Here is a 27,874-nt window from a genome sequence, read left to right as displayed (position 1 = left end):
GTGACCATACAAGGGGAGCCAAACAATCGCAACAGTTCCAATATTAAATCTAATTTAAATCTGGTTACACATGTTAGGGCTAGCAAACCATAACTGATCACATAAGGCAGGGTCAGGAGACTATATATCTACAGTGGGCAGTGCGGGGGAGGAGAGGGATCTCATCATTCTGTGAAACTTTGAACTGATCGGGATTCCCAGATGGTGATGGTAGCTGGGGGTCTATAGTGTTGGAGACAGGCAGAGCAGAGCAGAGCCCCCAGCAGGATCAGTCAGGAGAAGATGAAGTGCCAATGGAACTGATGCAGAATTTAGATCCAGGCATCAGAACACTTTACTTGAGCATGAGTAGGGATTTTTGTAGGGAAACAACAATGGTTCAAGAAGGAACACTAGACTTGTTTATAGGTAAATGGATGGTTCAAGGGAGTATCCCAAAGTTGTTTTGTGTAGGTTAGATAATAGGGACTGATTATTCCTGGCTATGGGCGGTGTTCCTTCAAAGAAGCTCATTATGCAATTAGGCAATTTCAATAAGTTGGATACCAATAGAGAATTTATGACTAAGCTTATCTGATAATAACTGATCTGGGTGTGGGGTGATTAGCACGGGGAGCTAACAGATATCCCACCAGGCAATGCTTTCCTGCTGTGTCCCAGTTCATGCAGTTCTTGCTTTGGAAATGCTGGTCTCCATTCTGTATGAAAATGGAAATACCTCCCTTGTCCCATCTTCTGTGCAAATGAGGCTGAGAGAGTTTCCTTAATCCTGCCACCATTTTCTGGCTGGGTTTAGGTGCCTTTTTCTTGCTTTTTTAATCTGCTAGATTCAGTCAGAGGCTAGGAGGAGAGGGGGAGGTTTTTATGTCTTCCATGGATATTATCCCCTGGTTTCCCAAGAACACAGAGTTCGTAGGAAACACTCAGTGCTCTCAGGCATTGCTCCTGCGGCTCCCATTGCTTGCAATTCCCAGCTAAGGAGCTGCAGGAGTAGCATCTGTGGTCATGAGGGCTGTACCCAAAGCTTCTCTGATCACCCCTGAGCCTAGAGGTCGCAGGGACCCGGTGGCCATTTCTGGGAGAGCCAGGACAGGAGGGAGCTTACCTTGTTCTGTGGTGTCCATTGCACTGATTGGACTTTTAATAGGTCTAGTCAGCAATACATCTATACAGCAGGACAAAAGTCAAATTAAGATACGCCAACGTCAGCTATGTCAATTGTGTCGCTGAAGTCGAAATAGCTTAAATTGGCTTTTGGAGCTGTCTACACAGCCGAAAGTTGAAGGAAGAACGCTCTTCCTTCAACATCCTTTACTGCTCATGAAATGGGGGTTACAGGAGTCTGAGTAAGAAGTCCTCCAGCTCGACATTATTTAGACATAATGGCTTGTAGTGTATGGCTACGTCTACACTGGCACCCCTTTCCGGAAATGCTTAAAACGGAACAGTTTTCTGCTATAAGTATTTCCGGAAAAAGCGCATCTACATTGGCAGGATGCTTTTCCGGAAAAGCACTTTTTCCAGAAAAGCGTCCATGGCCAGTGTAGACATGCTTTTCCGGAAAAAAGCCCCAATCGTCATTTTTGTGATCGGGGCTTTTTTGCGGAAAAGACTACTGTGCTGTCTACACTGGCCCTTTTCCGGAACAGTTTTTCTGGAAAAGGACTTTTGCCCGAATGGGAGCAGCATAGTTTTCCAGAAAAACACTGACAATTTTACAGTAAGTCATCACTGCTTTTCCGGAAAAGCAAGCGGCCAGTGTAGACAGCTGGCAAGTTATTCCGGAAAAGCGGCTGCTTTTCCGGAATATGTGGCCCAGTGTAGACACAGCCTATATGGTAGTTGTTCCAAAATAACTCTGCCCTGTAGACATATCCTTAAATGGTAATAACTGCCCTTTTGGGGGAAAGAGTTCAGATGGGGTAGAGCTGCTGTCATTAAAAAGTCCAATTTTTTAAAAAAACACGAACACGAACTGGGAATGAAAAGAACAGCAAAAATAGAAAATACATCTTCTGTCTCCAAAAAAGCTGAGTAGTCCTGTAGCATCTTAGGGTATGTCTACATTACGGGATAAAGTTTAGTTCCCAACTTCAGCTATGTTAATTGCATAGCTGTAGTCAAAGTAGCTTAACTCAAATTTTGGTGTTGCCCACACAGCAGGAAGTCGATGGGAGAGAACACTCTCCCTTTGACTTCCCTTACTCCTTGTGGCAACAGGACTACCAGCATTGACCAGAGTATCCCTCTCGGTTCGAATTAGCATGTCTTCACAAGACCCACTAGATTAAACCCTGGAAAATTGACAGCGGCGGTTTTGATCTTCTCTGTAGTGTAGACAAAACCTTAGGGTATGTCTACACTACAAAGTTAATTCGAACTAACAGCCGTTAGTTCAAATTAACTTTCATAGATGCTACAGAGGCAAACCGCTAGTTCGAACTTAATTCGAACTAGCGGAGCACTTAATTCGAACTAGGTAAACCTCATTCTACGAGGACTAACACCTAGTTCGAATTAAGTAGTTTGAATTACGGGCTGTGTAGCCACTTAATTCGAACTAGTGGGAGGCTAGCCCTTCCCCAGCTTGTCCTGGTGGCCACTCTGGGCACCACCAGGGAAACTCGTCTGCCCCTGTCCCGGTCCTGGACCCCTTAAAGGGGTACGGTCTGGCTACGGTCCCCGTGCCAGGTGCAAGCCTGCCAGCACTCAGCCAGCAGACCCTGCACCTGGCACAGCACGAGCCAGCCACCCGCTGCCACCGAGCCCTCCGCCTCTTCCCGGGACCAGGCTGGTGGCTCCCAGGAGCCTTCCCGGGGCTGCAAGAGATCATGGACCTCATCAAGGTTTGGGGGAAAGCCTCCAACGTCCACGATCTATGCACTTAGGAACAGGAAAGTGGCCATCTAGGGCAGGATAGCTGCCAGCCTGGCCACCCAGGAGCAGGTTTGCATGAAAATCAAGGTGGTCAAGTGAGATCCTGACCCTGAGCTTAGAACATAAAAACATAAGAATGGCCGTGCTGGGTCAGACCAAAGGTCCATCTAGCCCAGTAGCCTGTCTGCCGACAGTGGCCAACACTAGGTACCCTGGAGAGGATGGACCGAAGGCAATGACCAAGTGATTTGTCTCGTGTCATCCATCTCCAGCCTTCCACAAACAGAGGCCAGGGACACCATTTCTACCCCCTGACTAATACCACTCCATGGACCCAACCCCATGAATTTATCTAACTTCTCTTTAAACTCTGTTCTAGTTCTAGCCTTCACAGCCTCCTGCATCAAGGAGTTCCACAGGCTGACTATTTGCTTTGTGAAAAAGAACTTTCTGTTATTAGTTTGAAGCCTGCTGCCCATTCATTTCATTTGGTGTCCTCTAGTCCTTCTATTATGGGAACTACTGAAGAACTTTTCTGTATGCACCCTCTCCACCCCACTCATGCTTTTATAGACCTTTATCATGTCCTCCCTCAGTCTCCTCTTTTCTAACCTGAAAAGTCCCAGTCTCTTTAGCCTCTCTTCATATGGGACCTGTTCCAAACTCCTGATCATTTTAGTTGCCCTTTTCTGAACCTTTTCCAAGGCCAAAATATCTTTTCCACCTCCCCTCTCCCACCCTCTCTCTTCCCCTCTCCCTCCTTTTACCAGTCTCCCCCAGTTTTGTTAAATAAAGAGAGTTTCTATTTTTGAACACACGTGTCCTTTATTTTGTACATCAGGAAGGGGGCTAGGGAGGGATAAGTGGAAGGAGGTGAGGGAGGAATGGGGTACGAGCCCCCGATGGGGAGGACTGGGGTGGCTCTGCGGGCTAATCGGGGTGGAAGCTCTCCTGCAGGGTCGCCTGCGTACAGCATTGGAGGAGGGGGGGTTCATGGGACCTGTGTCACCTATGCCGCCATGGGCTGTAACCCCACCTCTAGCATTACCCCACATCCTGGCTAAAGGAAGGGTTGGCCGCCAATTGATGGGGATTTGAACAGAAAGGACCAGTCTCATGCATGTCTCCTTTATTCCAGGGAAAAGAGGATGGGTCAAAGACTGTTTTACAAGGCGCATTTTTCGTGTCATGATTTGCATCGTGGTGCTGTGCTTCAGTATTGGCTACTTTTGGTAAGTAGATTGCTTTGGTAATCAAGAGTTTCCATAGTTCCCCTCCTAAGTTATCTCTTGTCTAAATTCCCTGCAAGCTGTGTGGACTAGCCGGTTTAGCACCGCACAGGTGCTCGGGGAATCTGTTCGTGGATCTGCCGCAGTTGGGGAAAGGTTGGCTCGAACCCTGACCTGGACCTGCCATGGACAGGTGCTCCTCTCCCAAACCAGCTCTGCTATGGCCTAGACCTGCCATGACACCTTGAGCTACTGTGGAGCTCGGACGTGCTGCAGCGTCCCTTCCCAAGCTTCAACCCAGCCTCAGCGCAGACATGCCAGGTCCAGAGGCCAGGTGCTTATTCTATCCCCCAGTCCCAGAGCTGCGTTGGCTGAGAGAGGTGCCTCTTCTTCCTCCCTCCTCCCCCCCCCCCAAACCAAGTGTTGCTCCAGGCTGAGAAAGAGCTGGGGGAATCCTCTCCTTGCAGTATCTCCACCTACGCCCCAAACCTCTGCACCCCGACCCTCTGCTCTAGCCTGATCTCCTCATTCCTGACCCTACCCCAGAGCCAGTATCCCCAGCCAGAAACCTCACAACACTGCACCCCAACCTTCAGCTCACTCTGAACCCCTTCCCATATGCTGAACCCCTCTTCCCAACCCACACCACATGAATTGTGTTATGTGTCACACCTCATCTTCATATTGGTGCATATGACACAACTCATTCTGCCTATAGGTGAGGAAAAGTAGAGGGGGTGCTTAATATCTACAGAAATTCAAATCGGTGGTTCAAAATCCCAGTTCTCAGAGGTACACTAGATTCCCCAGCATTGTGTTAGCCTAGCTGGGCAGAAAAATGAGCGAGGGAGCAGACTCTTCTGTCACACCCTGTGCAATCCAAGTGGCATGAGAGGGGCCGTCACAGCCTGGCTAACAGCATCGGTTACCTCAAAGTGTAGAAATCATTAACTCTTGAAATCACTGCCCCCCTCCTTGTGAGCATCCTACAGCGTTTGTCTAGTTGCACAGCACATTTGCTACTTTAAAAACACGGCGGCTCAGAGGGAAGCTTTCCCACTGTCCCTGAAGGTTCCATCAGTTTGTCTCATGCCAAGAATTGAGCTCCTGCCCTTGGACAAGAGCAAAATGCTGGACTTAGCAAGAAAAAAATCAAATGCCCAACTACAAAATGAGGAAATATAGGGTAGGTAGTAGTACTGCTGAGAAGGATGGGCGGTTACAGCAGATTGCACATTCAATATGAATCCATAATGTGGTTTTCAGTGTTGGTTTAAGGATTTCAGAGAGACAAGGTAGCTGATGCAATATCTTTTATTGAACCAAATTCTGTTGTTGCAAGGGACAAGCTTTAGAGCTTCACAAAGCTCCTCTTTAGGTCTGGCGCAAGCATTTGAGCTAAATACAAGTTGGGACAGGTTGTTGCACATGCTGTGGGAGACACCTAAAATTAAGTGAGCAGTTAAGGGTTAGCTGGCAATAAATTGTTACAATGAGCCATAAATCCGGAGTGCATGGTTTTTAGTATCTGGCCGAATTATGGATATACATTCCCAAGGCTGCATAACTGATTTTTCAGGTTGGGTCTGAACAGAAGAAAAAAATCAGTTGGTTTCAAATTGAAACTGATTTTTTTTCCTGGCAAAATAAAAGAAACTTTTGGGGTCAAACAAAATGTTTTGTTTTCAGTTTCGGGTTGTCTTCGGGGTATTTTTCATCTTTAAATTTTTTTTAAATAAAAATGAGTGAAATTTAAAAACAAAGGAGCTTTTGAAGCACAGAAGTTGAAGCATTATCACGTAACACAGACACAAACAGAAATACTGTTGAGCGTGAGGTCTTACAAATTTGGTAAGTAAAACACTACATCTGTTTTGCCATATCACTCTCTTCGATTATCTTTTAACGGCTGTAGTTTTAGCATTCCAATGATGATGTACGATGTAAGCTCTTTATTGCAGAGATCACGATATATCATTGACTGCACTCCCAGTGCATGACAGATAATAATATGAAGCTGCTTTTCTTCATCTACCACGGCATTCTAGCAACCTTTGGTTTGATTTATTCTATTGTAAGGCTAAACTTCTGGGTTTGTTTCTTTGCTGTACAGTTTGCATCTTTAAACTTGCCTAGAAATTGGACTCTGTGATTTTTAGTGTGAAGTTTTTATGTTATTTAGATCTCCATGTTTAACATGACATTTGGATTTAATGTGCAGGAGTACATCCAATCATACCTGGCAGCACACACCAGTCAAGACTTTCAGCACAATGAGGTAACTATTCTGTGTTGGAGTTTCCTAGATTATGTGAGCCTTTGAGGTTTTACAGTTAAAGGGCTGGAATCAATTCCACTTTGTTGAGATTCCTAACCACTTCTCTTTTAGCTTTGATAAATGCAAAGTAATGCACATTGGAAAAAATTATCGCAACTACGCATACAAAATAATGGGAAATAATTCAGCTACTATCACTCAAGAGAGAGATCTTGGAATCATTGTGGATAGTTCTCTGAAAACATCCACTCAGTGTGCAGCAATGGTCAAAAAAGAAAACCGAATGTTAGGAATCATTTAAAAAGGGATAGAGAATAAGACAGAAAATATCTTATTGCCCCTAAAACTGCATACAGATGTGGTCACTCATCTCAAGAAATATATATTGGCATTGGAAAAGTTTCAGAAAAGGGCACCACAAATGAAAAGGCGTTTGGAATGGGTGCCATATGAAGAGAGATTAAAAAGACAGGGACTTTTCATCTTAGAAAAGCAGAGTGTAAGGGGGAATATGATAGAGGAGTGTAAAATCAGGACAGGTATGAAGAAAATGAATAAGGAAAAGTTATTTACTTGTTCCCATAACATAAGAACTAGGGGTCACCAAATGAAATTAATAGGTAGTAGGTTTAAATAAACAAAAGGAAGTTTTTCTTCATGCAGCACACAGTCTACCTTTAGAACACCTTGCCAGAGGATGTTGTGAAGACCAGGTCTTTAACAGGTCCAAAAAAGACTTAGCTAAATTCATGGAGATTAGGTCCATCAATACTCTTTTTGCCAGGATGGGTAGGAATGATGTTCCTAGCCTCTGTTTGTCAGAAGCTGGGAATGGACGATGGGAGAGGGATCGCTTGCTGATTATCTGTTCTGTTCGCTCCCTCTGGGGTATCTGGCATTGGCCACTGTGGGAAGACAGGATAATGGGCTAAATGAACTTTGGTCTGACTCAGTACGACCATTCTTATGTTCTTAAGGCTTAATTGGGGTTTGCTGACACATTTCAAATGAAAACTCAATTTAAACTAGCAGTGACCCCTCAGAGGCAGGTGGAGAGGGACAGCACGGCTCTAGTGCGTACCTTTTTCTGAATTAGATACATTAAGGGAGTTAGTTCTGTAAACTGGCTCTGCAAGGCCCTTTCCTGTATCCACATCATCCACCAACCTTCTAATGACACCAGCAGCCACAGATGAAGAGCTGAGTTGCACCTGTTGTCATGCCGATCCTTTGGAGCCGTACTTTGGCACGATCTTGACACACCATCACAAACCATGTTAGGGTAGGTCTACACTACACCCCTCTTTCAGCAAAGGGATGTAAATAAAGCAAATAGAATGTACAAATGAAGCGGGGATTTAAATATCCCATGCTCCATTTGCATAATCGCATTCTGGCGCTGTTTCAATTAAGTGCCATTTTGAAACTGAAACCATGATTTAGAAGTGGTTCTGCCGACAGCAGGGTGATTTTTCGACAGATCTTGTACTCCTTGTTTTTTGAGGAGTACAGGATCTGTTGAAAAATCACCCCACTGTCGGCAAAACCGTGTCTAAACCACAGTTTCAGTTTCAAAATGGCGCTTGATCAAAACAGCGCCAGAACGTGATTATGCAAATGAAGTGCAGGATATTTAAATCCCCACTTCATTTGCACTTTTGATGTGCTTTATTTCATGCCTCTGCTGACAGAGGGGTTTAGTGTAGACCTAGCCTTAGTGTAACCCTTCTGCCAGGTGGAGCCAGCAGCAACTTGGGCTGGATGCAGCAGAGGGTTTCCTTTCCATCGATACAACACAAAACTGGCTCAGGTCCCCAACTAGTAAAATTGACACACCACACCCGGGCACTACAGAGAGTCAGTTCTTCCCCAGTAGCAAGCACAGAGTCCGAGTGTGGGATAGAAACTTTTAGTAAAAGAAGGGGAGTCACTTGGCATTAATTTTAGAAAACACCAAAGCAAGAAGGTTCATAAACATAAACCATGAGCAAAAGAGCCATCCCCAAGTAGGCTGGGGAGTGTCCTTTTCCTCTCAGGTTCTTAAGTCCAGCCACCCCAACCCTTTTACATGCCTGACCCTCTCTGCACCCCACTCACAGCTGCTGGTCAGCGTTGCTTGGCCAGTGCAGAGCTAAAGTTCAGAGGCACAGATACGGAGTTCACTTCCCACCCTGGGTGGAGTGGGGTGTAAAAAGGCACCTTATTCCTCCTGCTGCTTGGGCGTTTGCTCACTGCCCCTCTCTGGTAGCCACCCAGCCACTTGTTTGCCAGGTGATTGTTAGTCACCTTCTGCTACCACCTGCCTCTTGCTGAAATCTCTGCATATCAGTAACTTTAATCTCTTTGCAGGGTGGGCACAAACACTCTCACGTAGTTTCAGCTGTCAGTGATTTTTATCTCTTAGCGGGGAGGGTGGAATCAGTTCTCCCACAACTGATTTCATCTCTGAGTGAGGAGTTAATAACAAGGTGGTGGTGAAAGGGCTTTCCATAAGCTTTTTGAACAGATTACTATGCAAGGAATGAAATAACTGAGATGAGCTTCATGCAGGATGCCTCACATAATATATCCTTGGAAAAACTGTCATCTACTGAATAAGATTATCCCATGTGTATGTATGTATCATTTGTGTAGATCAAGTGAGAATTACTGAATGGGGTCTGTTTAATGGCGTATTTGCTGGTTTGGGTCACTCTCACTGATTGGTGGGAATCAATGAGTGGTGGGAATCTATATCTGTAAACTGTGGAAGGTTTTTTGAAGAGCTATGAAAATTGTTCCTTAACTAAAGTTAATAGACTAAAGTCAGATCAAAATGCAAAAAGAAGTTTCTGAATTTAGAACCATAGGCCTGACTGGACCCTTAATTCATAAGCGGTGACTTTGCCTTTAGCTAGAGGTACTTGATCCCCTCCCACTTCTTGCCTCTGCTCTACCCCGATACTATGTACATGCCACCATAGCCTTAAGGCCCATCAGTGGGAGAGAGGCGCTGGGGCAAGGAGGAGCTGGGCTGCTCTGGGGTGATGAGAATTGCTAATTTTCCCTGTGGGACCTCTAGCTTCAGAGTGTTCATGGAGTCAATGCCTGTGCATCCAGAGGTCATTTAGTCCACTCCCCTGCATTTGTGGCAGGACTCATGAGAGTGTGTCTACACTGGCAGATGTACAGTGCTGGTAGATACAGCTCTGCTCACAGAGCACTCCAGGGAAACCGCTGTTGTGTTCCTTGTGATGGTGGAGCATACCCTCATTAGCAGCTCTTGCAATGGCCCAAGGAGCAGTCCATTGTGGCAGCTATCCCACTGTGCAACTAGACACAGGGTGCTTTGGGAAGGGTTTGCAATGCTGCATGGGACAGCCAGTGTCACATGATGTACATTTCCCAATCCCATTGTTCTTTGGTCATCCTACTATATTGAGAACTGTTTTTCAACTGAAGTCGGGGGAGGGCCAGTGCACAGGTTCATATATGTGTGTGTGAGAAAGGGAGTGTCATTATCCTCATTAATCAGTGAGGATTACTAAATGGAGTCTCTGTAATGGCATTTTTGCTGATTTGGATCACTCCCACTGATTCAAGGCTGTGATAGCCCATTAGCAAGAGACAATGGAGCAAAACATTCCTGCAGAGGTGTGGGTCGGCTCATGAAATATGGAGACTAGGGCCTTGCAGAGGCCTTGTTTATCCTGTCACCTGACACTGGAATCTATATTAAAATCTGCACTTTTCCAGGAGAAGAGGGGAGGAGATCAAACTGAAGCAAAGGACTCAGCCTATACTTTCATGCACTGTGTGAAGAAGAACTTTCGATTATTAGTTTTAAACCTGACACCCATTAATTTCATTTGGTGTCCTCTAGTCCTTATATTATGGAAACTAATGAATAACTTTTCTTTATTCACCCTCTCCACGCCACTCATGATTTTATAGACCTCTATCATATCCCCCCTCAGTCTCCTTTTTTCCAAACTGAAAAGTCCCAGACGCTTTAGCCTCTCTTCATATGGGACCTGTTCCAAAACCCTAATCATTTTAGTTGCCATTTTCTGAACCCTTTCCAAGGCCAAAATATCTTTTTGAGGTGAGGAGACCGCATCTGTACACAGTACTCAAGATGTGGGCATGCCATAGTTTTATACAGGGGCAGTAACATATTCTGTGTCTTATTTTCTATCCCTTTCTTAATAATTCCTAACATTCTATTTGCCTTTTTGACTGCCGCAGCACACTGTGGACGTTTTCAGAGAATTATCCATGATAGCTCCAAGATCTCTTTCCTGATTTGTCGTAGCCAAATTATCACCCATAATACTATATGTATAGTTGGGGTTATTTTTTCCAATGTGCATTACTTTATACTTATCCACATTACACTTCATTTGCCAGGTTTCTGTAATAAGTTTTGGGTTTTGTGATGAATTTTTTTTCTCCTTGCTCTTCCCCACCAACTAAAAGGTGGTACTGTACCATGTGCTGGTTTGGGGAAAGAGCCTAATGCCCATCCCCCACCCTCCCATGTCTGCCACTAGTCATACAAATGTAATTCATAAAATGTCCATAACTTTCTTTCCCATGACTTGGACGAGGCACAAGAAATAAAACATCCAAGGTGGAATCTTTTGTTCCCTTCTCTTAAAATGTTGAATGGTGTTAATTTTGACACTTCTGGTGACTGCCTATTTTGTTCTATGCTGTGTTTAAAACAACAACAACAAAACAACCAAACACTAAATGTGACATGCTTTCTTCCTGTAGCCCAAATACCCAGGACCCGGATGACTTCCACAATATAAATCTACCAAGGTGGGGCCTTTTGTTAATTCCATTTAATATCTGTGACATAATCCTGTAAATGCTTGCTAACTTGAAAGGCCTTTACTGATGTGATAATACCATTTGCTTCAGTGGGATGACAGGTTGAAACTTGCTAGTCCTGCACTCTCCAGTCCAGTAATCTCCATATTCTGGAATGATTCTATTAGCTGGATGTCCAATTCTCATGGGTGTTGTCAAGTTTTCCATGGTCCTATAGAGTTTTTTTACAGCCATCAATTCTGGTGCTCAGGGTTCTGTGTTGTTATTTGGCTCTAATTTATCCCTAAATGTATTCTAAGAGCCCATTAAGCAGCAGAAGTGTTGGTAGTGTGCTGATATAAAATATTGACTACCTGTGGTTTGGCACAGACTCTGGTTCCGCACCGGGAAGGCCTCAAAGGTGTTGGACTAAAGAGGTTCAACTTGTACTTATGTGAATAAGGAGTATTCATGTGTAGGTTTGCAGATGTATCTTCCTTGGACTTATATTACCGTAAAATCTTGAGTATAATGTGCACTTTTTTCCCTAGTTTTTAAGGGTTAAAACCAGGGTGTGCATTATACATAGGAGGTAATTTGTAAAATTTATACCTGACCATCCCCGCCAGGCTCCCGGACAAGGGAGCTGCCCCGCCCGCCAGCTCCTCACCTTGTCCAGGAGCCTGGCTGAACACTAAACCATGGGGGCCCCCTGCCCAGATGCCGGCTTGCCACACTGAGCTCACACCTGCTGCAGGGGCCCCCTGCCCAGCTAACCTCGCACCTGCCGCAGGGGTCCCCTTACCCAGCTGAGCTTGTGCCTGCCACGAGGGCCTCCTGCTCAGCTGCCCGTGCGCAGCAAGCGCTAGGTCAGCTGGGCAGGGGGCCCCGCAGCAGGCATGAGCTCAGCCCGGCGCACGGCAGCTTAGCAGGGGGCCTCTGCGGCAGGCGCAAGGTCAGCCAGGCTCCCAGACAAGGTGAGGAGCCAGCGGGCGGGGCAGCTGGGTGGGGGGGAAAGGGGACCCCGCAGAAAGCACGAGCTCAGCCCGGCGCACAAGCAGCTGGGTGGGGAGCAAGTTTCAAACTCCGCTGCCGGCTCCCCCGTGCTGTGCGTGCTTTTCCTGGGCAAGCCTGCAGGTGGGAGCAGAACCATAAAATCACGAGTATAATGGGGGTGCGCATTATAGTTAAGAGTTTAGTTTATTCCAGAATGCTGATGTTTAAAAGGTAGGTTCGCATTATACATAGGTGAGCATTATACTCGAGATTTTACGGTACTTTTAAAGGTTATATTTTTGGTAAACTAAATATTCAGTGTTTTCTTTCAATGAAAAAACAAACCGATGATCACACTGATATTCAAGAAACACAGATAATACAGCAGATTTTTTTTTTTAATTTCTTTTATATTTAGATGCTGGTAAATATGAAATAATGAAATGATTTTCTCTTTCATGCTGTCTTTTTGTAAACCAAACCTTCATTGCTCGTCCTCCATAGCAACTGTACCTACCTCCTGGAGAACTTACTGGAAATTGAGTTACCAAGGTAGAACTTTATTTAGTTGCTTTTAAGCATTTGATCTACTTTCAGCAGAGCTCTGGGGTTCCTGAAGGATGATCATCTATGCTTGTGGAACTCCAGTGCTATGGCTTAGCATTGCATTTGTGTATTATGAATTGTCAGGAAAGCCTGATGACGCTGAGATTTAGATAAGCTTGGATATTACCTTCCTCTCAGCAGTGATATGATGGATTTCCCTTTATGAATGTTACCAGCCTGCACCTCTACTATTCAAACTCTGAGCCACACCCACTGCTCTATCAATGTGCCCCATTCCCCACTTGCAAAACTTGTATTCTTCAATCCTGCATGCTCACACTGCTTTTCTAATGCACATTATTCCTGATTTTTGCTATCTGTCTCTGAGCCTCTCATAAGCATAGATTGTCATTGAAGACATACAATGTAGCGGTTTTGTGATCAGAACCAATATTAGGGTATGTCTAGACATTGCAAATGAGCAAGGCTTGACAAATTGCTGTTCCTACTTGCCCGTGGCGAGTAGATTTTAGCCAGTTGCCCCGTTCACTGGTGGCGCGCGCATGCGCAATGAGGGTCTTGCGCATGCGCAGTGTAGGGCTGGCGAGTAGATTTTGCTGCCGTTTGTCAAGCCCTGAAAATGAGGCTGGGATTTAAATATCCCACACCTAATTTGAATAAAAATGGCTGCTGCGTTTTGCTGACTCAGCACTTCGTCGGCAAAAAGTGGCACTCTAGAGGGGGATCTGTTGAGAAAAAAGCCTTTCTCGACAGATCCCTTATGCCTCCTGCAAGGATCTGTCAAAAAAGGCTTTCTTTCTCGACAGATCCCCCTCTATCCTGCCACTTTTTGCAGACAAAGTGCCGAGTCAGCAAAACACGGAGGCCATTTCTATGCAAATTAGGCATGGAATATTTAAATCCCTGCCTCATTTGCAATGTCGACCTGCCTAATCTGCATCCCTCTGCTAACAGATGGATGCAGTTTAGACATACCCTTAGAGACCATTAAACTCATGGGGCTCGTCTACACTGGCCCCTTTTCCGGAAGGGGCATGTAAATTTCATGAGTCGTAGTAGGGAAATGCGCGGGGGATTTAAATATCCCCCGCGGCATTTAAATAAAAATGTCCGCCGCTTTTTTCCTACTTCAAAGTAGGAATAAGATCCTCCGGAAAAGGGCACTTTTACCGGAGGATCGGGGCCAGTGTAGACGCTCTTTTCCGGCTTTTTTAAAAGCCGGAAAAAAGCGGCGGACATTTTTATTTAAATGCCGCGGGGGATATTTAAATCCCCCGCGCATTTCCCTACTACGACTCATGAAATTTACATGCCCCTTCCGGAAAAGGGGCCAGTGTAGACGTAGCCATGTTGTTTTGTGACTTGAACCGGGATTTAAACTCAAGCCAGAGGTATAGTTAAAACCCTTTCCTGAGCAGTCCTGAGGATGGGCCTCTGAGTGAGGGAAATCTTTTAGCTGTAAACTCCAGAAAGATTTTTGTAACAGCTATGTGACAGTGCATTGGGGTTTTCCCATCTCCTGCACCCCCGTAGTGGCACGGACAGACTCCACCAGCCAGTAGAATAGGGGGAGTTTATTGCTTCTCCAGGATACAGCACAGCACAGATGTAATCTGGTTACAGAAACTGGGGTTAGGAGGCCACAGTGTCCCCCCTTGAGATGGGGGGTGGCTGGGCCCTACAATCCCAGCCCCCCTCCCTAGCTCCTTCTCCCTTGCTTCCCAGGCAGAAACCTAACTCACTCACTTCCAGCCCTGCCCCCAGCCAGGGCTCCACTCCCCTTCTTCCCATTGTTACGCTCCCTGGGAGATAACTCATCAGACAGGTTCGGAAGCCCCCTTGCATAATGATTCATCCCCTGCCCTGCTGGGCCGTGCTGCAGATAGCAGCCAGTGGAGGTCACTCACAACCCACTGCCCAGCATAGTAAGGTACCCCCCACTATGTCACAAGCTATAACTATCATTCCTTAACTTGAAATAATTTTTGTTTTCCTCTTTTCCCTTTAGAATGATTTACGCAAAGCCACAGGTTCTAAAGCCACCGTAAGTAAAACTAAAAATAAGTGTTTTTGTTTCATCCAAGATACAACTGAAGTTAATAGACTAAAGTCAAACCAAAATTCTTAAGGAAGTTTCTGAACTTAGAATCATAGGCCTGAAAGGGACCTTGAGACATAGGTGCTGACTTTCCCTTTAGTTGGGGGTGCTCAATCTCTCCACCCTTCCCTGTCCCCACTTTACCTGTTCCCCCAAATTCCCAGTCCATCTCCACCTCTTCTTGACCCTTCTTTGCCCTCTCCTGTTCCATCTCTGCCCCATCGCTTCCTCTAAGCGTGCTATATCCCTGCTCTTCTCCCTCCCTCCTGGAGTATCCCAAATGCTGCAAAACAGCTGTTTGTGGGAGTGGGGGATGCCAAGAGGGAGGTGGAGAAGTTGGTCAGTGGGTCCACCAGTGGGCAAACATCACTGGAGGGAGGAAGGATTTTGGCTGCCTATAAATTTTTCCTTGTGGGAGCTCCAGCCCCTGCGCTCCGATGGCGTCAGTGCCGGTGCCTCCAGTCCGATCCCCTGCACCTGTGGCGGGACTCAGGGTATGTTTACACTGGCAAATTTACAGCACTGGAAGTTACAGCTCTGCTCACAGAGTGCTGCAGGGATACTGCTGTTGTGTGTCCACACTGTGCTCCTTGTGATGGTGGTGTGCATCCACTTTAGCAGCTCTTGCAATGTCCCAGAGAGGAGTGCATTGTGGCAGCTATCCCAAAACAAGACACAGAGTACTTCAGAAAGGGTTTTGTGACAGACCACAGCCTGCAAACTGCAAAACTCTGCCATATTGGGAGGCGGGTTAATGCTTTCTTACTTCCAAATTAGCTTCAGCAGCCAGGGTAGAACATAGAGGCCTAATTAGGAGGCAGCTTGCAGCTGGAGTTAATTAAGCATCTGCTGCCAATTAAGGCCTCCAGGTTCCTATAAAAGGATTCCTCCCAGGCAGCAGGGGAGGAGTTTTTTGGAAGGCACACAGAGAAGAGCTGGGGTATGTCTACACTACAAGTTAATTCGAACTAACAGACGTTAGTTCGAATTAACTTTGATAGGCGCTACACATGCAAATCACTAGTTCGAACTTAATTTGAATGAGCGAAGCGCTTAATTCGAACAAGGTAAACCTAATTCCACAAGGATTAACGCCTAGTTCGAATTAACTAGTTCGAATTAAGGGCTGTGTAGCCACTTAATTCGAACTAGTGGGAGGCTAGCCCTCCCCAGCTTTCCCTGGTGGCCACTCTGGGCACCACCAGGGAAATTCTTCTGCCCCCTCCCGGCCCCGGAGCCTATAAAGGGGCACGGTCTAGCTATGGTTCCCGTGCCAGGTGCAAGCCTGCCAGCACCCAGCCAGCAGACCCTGCACCTGGCATGGCACGAGCCAGCCACCCGCTGCCACCCAGCCCTCCGCCTCTTCCCCGGACCAGGCTGGCGGCTCCCGGGAGCCTGCCCGGGGCCTCAAGAAGCGGGCGTCCGCCTGGTCTAGTGCAGACATCGTGGACCTCATCCATGACCTCCGCACTAGGCACAGGAAAGTGGCCGTCTAGGGCAGGATAGCTGCCAGCCTGGCCTCCCAGGAGTAGGTTTGCATGAAAATCAAGGTGGTCCACTGAGACCCCCGACCCTGAGCCCTGAGTCAGAACAAAGGTCCATCTAGCCCAGTAGCCTGTCTGCTGACAGGGGCCAACAATAGATACCTTGGAGGGGATGAACCGAAGACAATGACCAAGCCATTTGTTTCGTGCCATCCATCTCCAGCCTTCCACAAACAGAGGCCAGGGACACCATTTCTACCCCCTGACTAATACCACTCCATGGATCCAACCTCCATGACTTTATCTCACTTCTCTTTAAACTCTGTTCTAGTTCTAGCCTTCACAGCCTCCTGCAGCAAGGAGTTCCACAGGTTGACTATTTGCTTTGTGAAGAAGAAGAACTTTCTGTTATTAGTTTGAAGCCTGCTACCCATTCATTTCATTTGGTGTCCTCTAGTCCTTCTATTATGGGAACTACTGAAGAACTTTCCTTTATGCACCCTCTCCACACCACTCATGCTTTTATAGACCTCTATCATATCCGCCCTCAGTCTCCTCTTTTCTAAGCTGAAAAGTCCCAGTCTCTTTAGCCTCTCTTCATATGGGACCTGTTCCAAACCCCTGATCATTTTAGTTGCCCTCCCCTCTCCCACCCTCTCTCTTCCCCTCTCCCACCTCCTTTTCCCAGTCTCTCCGAGTTCTGTTCAATAAAGAGAGTTTCTGTTTTTGAACACGTGTCATTTATTTTGTACATCAGGAAGGGGGGCTAGGGAGGAGTAAGTGGAAGGAGGTGAGGGAGGACTGGGGTACGAGCCCCCGATGGGGAGGACTGGGCTGGCTCTGCGGGCTCCTTGGGGTGGAAGCTCTCCTGCAGCCCACTGATTGACGCCCCCCCCGATGGCAGCCTGTGGCAAGTGCAGCCAGGCTGATGGCCAAGTGCTGTGATGTGCCGAGTGTGGGCACTCAGGGCACTCCAAGACAGGACTGCTTTGCAAGCGGGGAACCCCTGAGAACTGTCTGTCCGGTGTGGGAGTCGGGTCCCTTTAAGCGCAGCCTTCGGCTAGCCTGAGACAGCAGCTCCATGCTCTAAGTCCTAATCTGATGCTCTGCCGGCACTGCTTCTGGCCATCCTTAACCTCGGTTCAGGGTCCACTCAGTGTGGACATGCTAGTTCAAATTAGCAAAACGCCAATTCGAACTAGTTTTTTCAGTCTGGATGCACTAATTCGAATTAGCTTAGTTCGAATTAACTAATTCGAACTAAGTTAGTTCGAATTAGTGCTGTAGTGTAGACATGCCCCTGGAGAGCAGATCAAGGAAATGATGAACCCCAAGGATTGGTCTGTGATGAGAATGACTCAGTAAGCGGGAACCCTTGCCTCTAGGGAAATCCCAGGGCAACAAAGGAGGGTGGAGGGGGCTCCATGAGTCTCTGAGGTGCCCAAGTAACCTCCAAGAAGCGTAGAACCCCAGGGAGCTACCAAGGGACTTTGTCATAGTTTGCAATGTGCATGGGGCAGGCAGTGTCACATGATGCAGGTTTCCCAATCCCATTGGTCTATGGTCAACCTATTACACTGACAGCTGCTTTTCAGTAGAAGCATAGGGGATGAGAGGAATGTGTGACAGGCAGTGTGTGGGTATGTATTGGGGTGGGAGACAGTGTGTTTTGGGCGATGTCAGCGTGCTGCTTTGTAAGGTCAGCTACACAGCTCTCTCTCTCTCACACACACACACATACACCCCTACCTCCTTGTACAGCAGCACAAGAATTCCACTGAATGGCTTGCTCTGTGTCCCTCAGCAGGATGTCAGTACCGGTGCTTTGAAAGGGGATATGCATGTACTGCAGGGCAGATAGCCACGTTCAAAGTAATGAGCAGAGTGGCCACTTGAAGGATTATGGGACATATCCGGTGGCCTGTGACTATGTAGAAAACAATTGAAGTGTTTACACTGGCATCCCAGTGCTGTAGTCACAGCGCAGAAAGTTCTATGTCTCTTGCCGAGGTGGTTTACCTAGAGTGCAACAACTGTGGAATTAGTGCACACTAAGTACCTTGCCAGTTAGGACACTTTAGGAGTTATAGCCCTGGGAGCTGATTTACTGCCCTGTAATTTGCCAGTGTAGACAAGGCCTAAATATTAACTAGACCATTTCTGACAGGTGTTTGTCTAACCTACAAATAAAACTCTCCAATGATGGAGATTCCACAACCTCCCTAGGCAATTTATTCCAGTGTTTGACCACCAGACAGGAAATTTTCCTAATGTCCAACCTAAATTTCCCTTGCTTCTTATTTATCTTCAGTGGTTAAGAAGAACAATTTCTTTCCCTCCTCTTTGTAACAACCTTTTATGTACTAAAATAATGTCCCCTCTCAGTCTTCTCTTCCTCAATAAACAACCCCACTTTTTCACTCTTCCCTCATAGGTCATATTTTTTAGACCTTTAATAATTTTTGACACTCTTCTCTAGACTTTTTCCAGTTTCTTCACAACTTTCCTGAAATGTAGCATCCAGCTCTGGAAACGATGCTTCCAGTTGAGGCATAATCAATGTGGAATAGAGCAGAAAAATAACTTCTTTTTTGAGTGGTCCCCATGGGTGCTCCACTCATGGTGTCAGGCTCATCCCAGCACCGCAGCTCGAAGGCTTTGCATAGCTGTATTCAGCCGGGTCGTGCCTGTGTAGTGTGCAGCACGTGCCTTTCGCATTCTTTCGCATTCTTTGATCTTCACACGCACCCAGCTAACCTGTCAGTTCCTCTCAACCGTCCCTGGCCACAGTCAGAGTTTCGATTCTCTCATTCCTTCAACAGTTCTCATTCCCCTCAGGGGACCTGTAATTAGTAATTTGTAAATAGTTAGACCTTTTTGTTCACTGTTCTTCTATTATCTACCCAAAAACAAACAAAGAAAAAGGAAAGAGACTTGTCAGTACTCCCTTGAAGCTGAGGCTTCCCGTGACTCCCTGCTGTTACTAACTAACAGCTCAGCCTCAGGGAATTAACAAATGTGTTTTTCTTTAGGAAAAAAAGGTTCAACCCTGTCATGCCTGGATCTCCAGGTTTTAAAAAGTGTGTCCAATGCAGCGAGTCCATGCCAGTTTTGGATGGGCATTCAGCATGTATACACTGTTTAGAGGATAACCACATTCCCCAGAAATGCAGGCACTGCTCAAAGATGACAACCCGCACTCATCGAGACAGGGAAATGTGCCTCAAAATGCTCCTTCTAGACAAGGCGCTGGACCCCAATACTTTGAATACTGAACAACTTGGGGGGACTCAGAAGAGAGGGTTTCTTCCCCTGAACCGCTGGCAGACAATAGAAAAAAGATCTCCCCTGCCAGATTGCTCCCGCCAGAGAGAATGGTGGGAGGTAAACCAGGATCCTCTGGTTCTGTCCCGTGACCCTCAGCACCTGGGTCTGGGACAAAAGTGAAGAAGGCTGCGGCATCTGATAGATCCTTTTTGGTGCCAAAAGCAGCCTCGGTGCTGACAAGCAGAGCCCATACTACAAGGGCGCCAGCACTGCTCTGTTTAACTCTGCAAGCAGCGCCGGAGCAGCAGATACCCGTGCGGGCAGCAGTAGCATCGGAGGGAACACTCCCGGCATCAGCAACACTACAAGCAGAAGTGCCAGTGCTACGTGGTGCTCCGAAGTTACAAACAGCCCTGGCTTCAGCAAATACATTGGTGCCACAGCTGACTGAAACACCGGCACCACAGCACGAACCAGAGCCGACATTGATTCATGCAGAGCTTCCGGCAAAGGCATCAGTTAAAACATGGAGAAAGGGGACTCCCCACTCCTCTTCTCCAAGATTTTCACAAGGTCCTTCTCCTTCTCCTCCAATGTGTGCCTCACCTCTGCACCATACCTACCAGCACTATAGCTCAAGACATCAGTTCTATCACAGACGGTATTCCCCATATCAGCACCCGCATTACAGAGACTACTACAGGCACCGATCCTACTCTCCACCATATAGACGATTACCACGCTATCACTATTCTCCATGAGTCAGTCATGAAAGGTGACATACACGTGGTAGATCATCCAGGTGTTCGTCACCTCACCCATTGGATCGATATTACGTGCATTGCCATAGTTCTGCGTACTTGTCACATTCACATTTCCATCACCGTGTGCACCAACAACCCTGATGTGACAATCCACCGTCAGCAGAGCACTCTCCACCACAGCAACACCATAGAATCATAGAATCATAGAATAATAGGACTGGAAGGGACCTCGAGAGATCATCGAGTCCAGCCCTCCGCCCTCAAGGCAGGACCATGGGGGCCACAACACAACAGTCAGACCTGGAAGATGGACAATGGTCCAAAACGGAGGACCAACAGATTGGGAATCCAATGCCTGACCATTCATCCTCTTCAACACACCAGGTGGTTTTTCCACCAGACATGTCCTTGCCAGATGATTTCAAGCAGTTATTGTTGAAGCCATTATGGAAATGGCAGACATCTGGCAGAAACTAGCTTCAGTGCCACCAACCTGCAGGAGAGCGTACAAGAAATATTTTGTCCCTTCCAAGAATCTAGAATTCCTCTTTAACCATCCACAGCCGAATTCGCTGGTGGTAGATGCAGCACAACAGCGGGCCAAAACACCGTAGTATAAGACAACACCAGATGTCAAAAAACTAGGTATATTCAGCAGGAAAATATACTCCTCGGCAATCCTTCTCCTATGTATTTCTAATTATGCCGCCTTGCTATCGAACCACAACTTTGACAATTATGAAAAGATATTGCAGCTTCTTCAATACCTGCCAGAAAGTAAGCGCCCCCTCATACAGTCCCTGTGCAGGTCGGTTTTATGGTAGCAAGAGCAAGTTAGGTTTGACACATTTTGTTCTTGACAAATCCACACTGACTATTAATCACCTTATTATATTCTAGCGTGCAAATTGATTACTTAATTTTTAGCTCCATTATCTTTCTGGGTTCAGAAGTTAAGATGACTGGTCTGTAATTCCCTGTATTGTCTGGGTGTTAATGCATGCATACAAAATCTTAGAAACACTTGGATCTTTAACAAAGTACAACTGAGGATGTTTTATTCAGTTACAAACTTTATGCATGATGGATAGAGGCCAGTGCAGTGCACCATTAGTAAGCTGATAGCTTCTTATATTATTACTAAATCTTAAAGGGTTAATCCAGGGAGATTGCAGTAACCTGTTACATTATATAGTCTTATTCCACAATGCCACGTAAGTTCATGGACTTGTGTATTTCTATACACCTATTAATTATCTATTTTTGAACTTCGACACACGGATCTGGTGGTGTCTTTCTAAATGGAGGGAAGGCAACTGCCTCCGTATTTCTTTCTTTTGCAGTGTGATTCTAAAGAAAATTTCCTCTTCCATAGGAGAAATGACGTCCTTATGATGACTCCATGGTTTGCACCAATAGTTTGGGAAGGAACCTATAACCTTGAGATCCTGAATGAGCAGTTCAAACAAAGGAATGTCACTGTGGGACTGATAATTTTTGCAATCAAAAAGTGAGTATGGCTTATTCATAGAACTATATGTTAGTTACGAAAGATGAAGGATAACCACTAAGAAGAGTGGGAACCTGTTTTCTGTTTGTGTGTAGTGATGATGTATCCCTTGTTCATCTCACCTTTCCTAGCAGGCATTTTGTTGGAAGACTGCTGATTGACTTAAAACACATTTCAGTGACAGGGAAAGGAGAGTGGGATTTCACAGTGGGATGGAGGAAGAAATTAGGAGGATGTGGAATTTGTAAAAGAAAGGGTCAAATTAAGCTGCTTCTTATGTGCATCACAGAGAGGGGAACTGAAAGGATTAGCAACTATGGACGCTAAGTAAGGTACTTTCCTCTTCTCCCTTTGCTCTGGGAACACAGTCTTTGACCTTATGTTTTGCTGACTTCAGAGTAGGTGATCTTTTATCTTCTCCATACTGCTCGATTTCTTCTTGCTACACTGCTGCCCCTACTCTACTGAGGTGGAATATTTCAGAAATACAACCAGAAATGTAACTGGGAAGAGAGACTTTCCTCAAGAGTCCTTCTTACAAAGGAAGAATTTGACTTTCATGTTGAGCAGGGCTTTATCAGATTTGTAAATGAAGGAAAATACTTGGTGGCTTGTGATGAACCCACCCGTGCTATGCAAAGACAGATTAAGGAACTATTCATTAACATAAATGTTTTTCTATAGCTGTGCATGCTACAGGGAAGTGCTTGTTAATCCTGGATAGGACCCTACCAAATTCATGGTCCATTTTGATCAATTTCATCGTCACAGGATTTTTAAAACAATAAATTTCATGATTTCAGCTATTTACATCTAACATTTCATGGTGGTGTAATTGTAGTTGTCCTGGCCCCAAAAGGATCTGAATTATCACAAGATAATTGGGCGGGGGGGGGGGGAGTGCAGTAATACTGGTAGCATCACTGACTTCAGAGCTGAGCAGCTGGAGAATGGTGGTTGCTGGCTGGGATCTGAGCTCTGAAGGCAAAGCCACCGCCAGCAGCCACACAGAGGTAAGGATGGCACTGCAGCTGGCAGCAGAGCCATCCCTAGAGAATGGCAAATCAGGGAGACTGCTCCGGGCCCCGTGATTTGGGCGCAGTGCTTCTGTGTATGTGTGTGTCATGCAGGGCTTGGGCTCAGTCTCCAGCAGTGGCCGCCTTAGGAATCGACTCCAGGGGTTTTTTGGGGCCCACGGAAATCATGTTGGGTACTCAGCAGCCATTGGGCAACCCGCTATCAATGCCTCTCCCTCCCTCATCACAACCTGCTTACTGGTGGGCCCTGAGCCTCAGCGCCCTTCCTTCCCTCCCAGTGTTTATTGCCTGCTGCAGATCAGTAGTTTTGTGACATTAGGAGGTTCTGGGGGAGGATAGGGGAGGAGCGAGGGAGCAGTGCATTCAGGGGAGGGGCCAGAACTGGGTGTGAAAAGGCAGGGCAGGCCCAGGAGGAGGCAGAGCAGGGGTGGGGAATTGGTGAAAGAGGAAAAGGAGGGTGGGACCAGGACAGAGGTGGTGGAGAACATGCCCTTGGCAGATTATAAATGCAACCTAGAATCGTAGAACACTAGAAGTGGAAGGGACCTCAGCAGGTCATTATTTCCAGTCCTCTGCCCTCAGGGCAGGACCGACTATCATCTAGATCATGGGTGGGGAACCTATGGCCCAGGAGCCAGATGCAGCCCCGGGGGGTCTCAGTGGACCACCTTGATTTTCATGCACACCTGCTCCTGGGTGGCCAGGCTGGCAGCTCTCCTGCCCTAGACGGCCGCTTTCCTGTGCCTAGTGCGGAGGTCGTGGACGAGGTCCACGATGTCTGCACTGGACCAGGCGGGTGCCCGCCTCTTGCGGTCCTGGGCAAGCTCCCGGGAGCCACCAGCCTGGTCCCGGGAAGAGGGGGAGGGCTGGGGGGCATCGGGTGGCTGGCTCGAGCCATGCCAGGTGCAGGGTCTGCTGGCTGGGTGCTGGCAGGCTTGCACCTGGCACGGGCATCGTAGCCAGCCCGTGCCCCTTTAAGGGGTCCGGGGCCGGGGAGGGCAATAGAGTTTCCCTGGTGTTGGCCAGAGTGGCCACCAGGGAAAGCTGGGGAGGGCTAGCCTCCCACTAGTTCCAATTAAGGGACTACACACCCCTTAATTCGAACTAGTAAGTTTGAACTAGGCTTAGTCCTCGTACAATGAGGTTTACCTAGTTCGAACTAAGCGCTCCGCTAGTTCGAATTAAGTTCGAACTAACGGAGCGCTAGTGTAGCGCCTATCAAGGTTAATTCGAACTAACGTCCGTTAGTTCGAATTAACTTTGTAGTGTAGACATACCCTCAAGAGGGTAATGAACACCTCTTCTCCCACTCTCCCCTGGGTTCATTAGTAATTCAGGCAGTCAACCAAAGGAAGTGGCAGGGACAGCCCACTGCCACCCCTAAGAACAGGGAGGCTAAAAAGACTGAGTTTCTGGGCAGAAAGGTCTATGCATCTGGGGGCATCCAATACAGAACTGCCAACCAACAGGTCCTTCTGTCCTCTCTGGACTTTCTACAGTTTCTCCACATTTCCTGAAATGTGGCGCCCAGAACTGGACATGATACTCCAGCTGGGGCCTAATGTAGATGGTTCATTCCCTGCCTAGGGGACGTGAGACTGGGCGGGTTAATTTCCAATCCTCCTGTTTATTCTTTTCCTAAGCCAGGAGGGCACAGTAGTTCTGATGGGGGCTCTGCAGGAAGGCAGCCCGCACTGCCTTCTGCCTGAAACCTTGTGCTGGTGTTAAACAGCTGTCTAGCACACCCTAGAGGTGACTGCATTTCAGCGTGCCTGAAGCAACACAGCACCAACAATGGACAGGAAAATGGCTCCTGGGCATGGCTTGCTCATGACTGCTTCAGTCCCGTTGGATGGGCCTCAGCCTCTTTTCTTCCCCTCCCCCACTTTGCAATGGGGCTGTAGACTCTGGGGGGAGAGGCGTGAGGCAGGCAGAGGCATCTCCCTGCAGCAGATGTAGACACGTCTCTATATTAATCATTCTCTCATTGAAGTGTTTAGCTTTGTAGTGAGTCCTTTTACATGGAAACTTTGTTTTACGTCTTGGTAGAATAGTCCCTAGGACAAGTGAGGCAGAGACTGTCCCTGTGGGGTGAATGAGGTGGGAATGTATAAGGCGGAAGGTGAGCACCTCTGGGCAGTTGCAAAGGTTGGAGAGGGGATGGAAGCCAGATCCAAGATCAATGAGCCCTGGGAAGTGGGCCCATTGAAAGGAGACTGGACCTGTGGTTGCCTTGGGGGTCAGCAGCAAGGGCCTGCTTTGGGAAGCCCCCTCTTTGGAGGTGAATGTGGCAGCTGGCACCACAGACACTAACTGCAGATTCCTGGGACTGTTCTCACAGATCTTGCACATGCATAAGATGATAGATCTGGGGGGGGGCAGTGGTGTAGCGAGGGGGCTGGAGGGGTCAGTTGCCCCTGGGCACCATGCTAGGGAGGCTCCAGTTTAATCCCATTCTGCTCCCCCTGTTATCCCTTCAGCTCACGTGCTCCTACTCCACCTGCCACCGGCAGCTGGAGCCTCCTCCCTGCCTCTGCTCCAAGCCCGACTCTCTTCCATCTCCACTGGAGGGCTAGTGCAGGGGTGGGGGAAGATGCAGTACAAGTTCCCCTCAGCTGTACACCAGGTTTGGAGCTGTGCTACATGGTGGTGGGGGGCAGGGGAGCTCAAATTTATCTTTTGCCCCCGGGCGCATAACACCCTCGCTATGCCTCTGGTGGCACATCCAAACAAGCCACATGAACTCAGTACAGGTGCACAAGACAAAATCCATTCTGCTCATGGGAGGAAAGAACACGTCTTGTGCAAGAACACGTCCACACTGCCATGTGCGAGCTGTACTTTTGCGCAAGAGCATCCATGGCAGTGTGGAAGCTCTCTTGAGCAAGAAAGCTCCAATGGCCATTTTAGCCATAGTGGTTTCTTGCGCAAGAAATCCCTGTCAAGCATCCACACTGCCTTCTTGTGCAAGAGAGCTTACATCTGTTAGAAAAGAGCATAGCTCTTGCGCAAGACGCCCTCTCTTACCACGCCATACTGTAAATTTCCTTGCGCAAGAGCAGGTGGGCAGTGTGGCTCCTCTATGGGTTCTTGTGCAGGAATGGCTGTACTTGCATAAGAAACCGCGAGTGTAGACATAGCCTTAGAGGGAACACTTCCCCCAGTCTCTATGCCCCCGAGTTAATGTCACACACATTGGGTTAATGCAACTGCAGGATAGTTGCATGAGGGGAGTTTGGTGGGGGCCAAACTAATCCCTGTTGGTCGGAGGATGGTGGGAAAAGTCCTTCGAGAGAGGTGACATGACACCTTTTACTTCTGGTCATGTGTCCATCGTGCCTGGTCATGTGTCCAGCGTGTTGCCTCCAGAGGCCTGGCTAATGGGGGTCAGGAGGTGTGGTTAATGGGGCACCACCAAAATCTATACAAATCTGCTGGCCCCGGAGAAAGAGTTCATCGGCTGTCTGCGCCACAGGCGGTGTGAGTTCAGCGTAGGGTGTGTGCGTGTGTTGGCAGGGGATTTTTTTGTGCTTTTTTTTTTGCTCAACCAAAATTGCTGTGAGGCCACGTCGAAATTGTTCCAATTGGGCCCTGCACTTCCTAAAGCCAGCCCTGCTCCCCGGTGCCTTTCCGGGACCATTTATCCCATTTTCTGCAAGCCTGGCGGTCTGTTACATCGGACCGATAGGTTCTGGAGATAGTGGAAAGGGATTATGTAATCCCTTTCCACTCGTCCCCTGCTTCCCAATATCCTACCCCATCCCTTTTCAGGGACTCCTCTCACAAGCCTCTGTTACAGGAGGAGGTTCGCCACCTTCTCATTGTAGGGGCGGTGGAACCAGTTCCCTGCAAATTTCAAAACAGGGGATTTTATTCCCTTTACTTTCTGGTTCCAAAAGCAAAAGGGTGCCTCTGCCCAATCCTGGACCTCAGGGCCCTACATCTTTTCATTGTCAAGACAAAATTCAAAATAGTGACTCTGGCGTCCATAATTCCTTCCCTAGCCCCCGGAGACTGGCACGCTGCCCTTGACTTAAAAGACGCTTACTTTCATGTTTCAGTTGCCCTTTTCCATCAGAGGTTTCTACGATTCACTGTGGGCCAGGACCACTACCAATTCACAGTCCTTCTCTTTGGTATTTCTACGGCCTCCAGGTCTTCACCAAATGCATGGCAGTAGTGGCCACCGAGCTCAGAAAAAGGGGCATCCAAGTGTTCCCCTATTTGGACAATTGGCTCCTCAGGGGAGAGTCAGAAACCAAGGTGAGAGATCACATCATCACAGTCCATGAACTCTTTCAAGAACTAGTTCTTCTTTTAAACCTGGACAAATCCACACTAATTTGTAGACAACAGAGTTCTTGGGTGCTACCCTGGATTCCCGGTCTCAGAGATATTCTCCACCCAGCTTCCACTTTCTCACATTACAGTTGGCGGTCAGGTCAATCCAGAACTTTCCAGTGACCACCGCCCGGGCTTGCATGCATCAATTGGGCCTCATGGCCGCCTGCACTTATATAGTGCAACATGCCAGGCTGCGCATGCGTCCACTACAGATGTGGCTATCGCAAGTCCACAATCCAACTGTTCACTCCTGGGACAGAGTGTTGACCGTTCCTGCCCCCCTTCTCCTCGCGGTGGAGTGATGGACCCATCAAGTGGAGGCCTGTGCAGGGGTCCCATTCTCCCGGCCAGTCCCGTCCATCCGATTAGTCACACACGCGTCAGACACAGGTTGAGGAGCCCACCTGAGAGAGCTGCACACTCAAGGTACATGGTCCCCACACGAAACCTCCCTGCATTATCAACGTCAGGGAACTCAGGGCAGTCCAATTGGCTTGTGCGGCTTTCCTTCCCCACCTGAGGGGCAAGCCTGTCCTTATCCTGTTGGACAACACGACAGCAGTGGCGTATATAAACAAGCAGGGCGGGGCTTGCTTCTCCTGCCTGTGCTCAGAGGCGATCCGCCT

General features: G+C 47.6%; 1 protein-coding gene across 2 annotated transcripts in view; it reads left to right on the top strand.

Annotated features, from left to right (window-relative positions):
* The window catches only part of LOC102449345 (histo-blood group ABO system transferase 1-like), a 44,955-nt gene that overhangs the window by 6,468 nt on the left and 10,613 nt on the right, over positions 1 to 27,874 (top strand). The window contains exons 2-7 of one of the 2 annotated variants that reach the window (XM_089772894.1): positions 4,016 to 4,109; positions 6,328 to 6,384; positions 11,143 to 11,190; positions 12,682 to 12,729; positions 14,753 to 14,788; positions 21,733 to 21,867. In XM_089772894.1, coding sequence (XP_089629020.1) covers positions 4,016 to 4,109; positions 6,328 to 6,384; positions 11,143 to 11,190; positions 12,682 to 12,729; positions 14,753 to 14,788; positions 21,733 to 21,867 — 418 coding nt within the window. Of the gene's footprint in view, positions 1 to 4,015; positions 4,110 to 4,691; positions 5,958 to 6,327; positions 6,385 to 11,142; positions 11,191 to 12,681; positions 12,730 to 14,752; positions 14,789 to 21,732; positions 21,868 to 27,874 lie in introns of those variants that run through there. The other variant, XM_089772895.1, reaches the window with a different exon arrangement.

Source organism: Pelodiscus sinensis, chromosome 23 (assembly GCF_052426305.1).
Source record: "Pelodiscus sinensis isolate ZL-2025 chromosome 23, ASM5242630v1, whole genome shotgun sequence".
NCBI classification, from domain to species: domain Eukaryota; kingdom Metazoa; phylum Chordata; order Testudines; family Trionychidae; genus Pelodiscus; species Pelodiscus sinensis.
The sequence above is the reverse complement of the archived record's forward strand: the minus strand, read 5'-3'. Positions and strand labels throughout refer to the sequence as shown.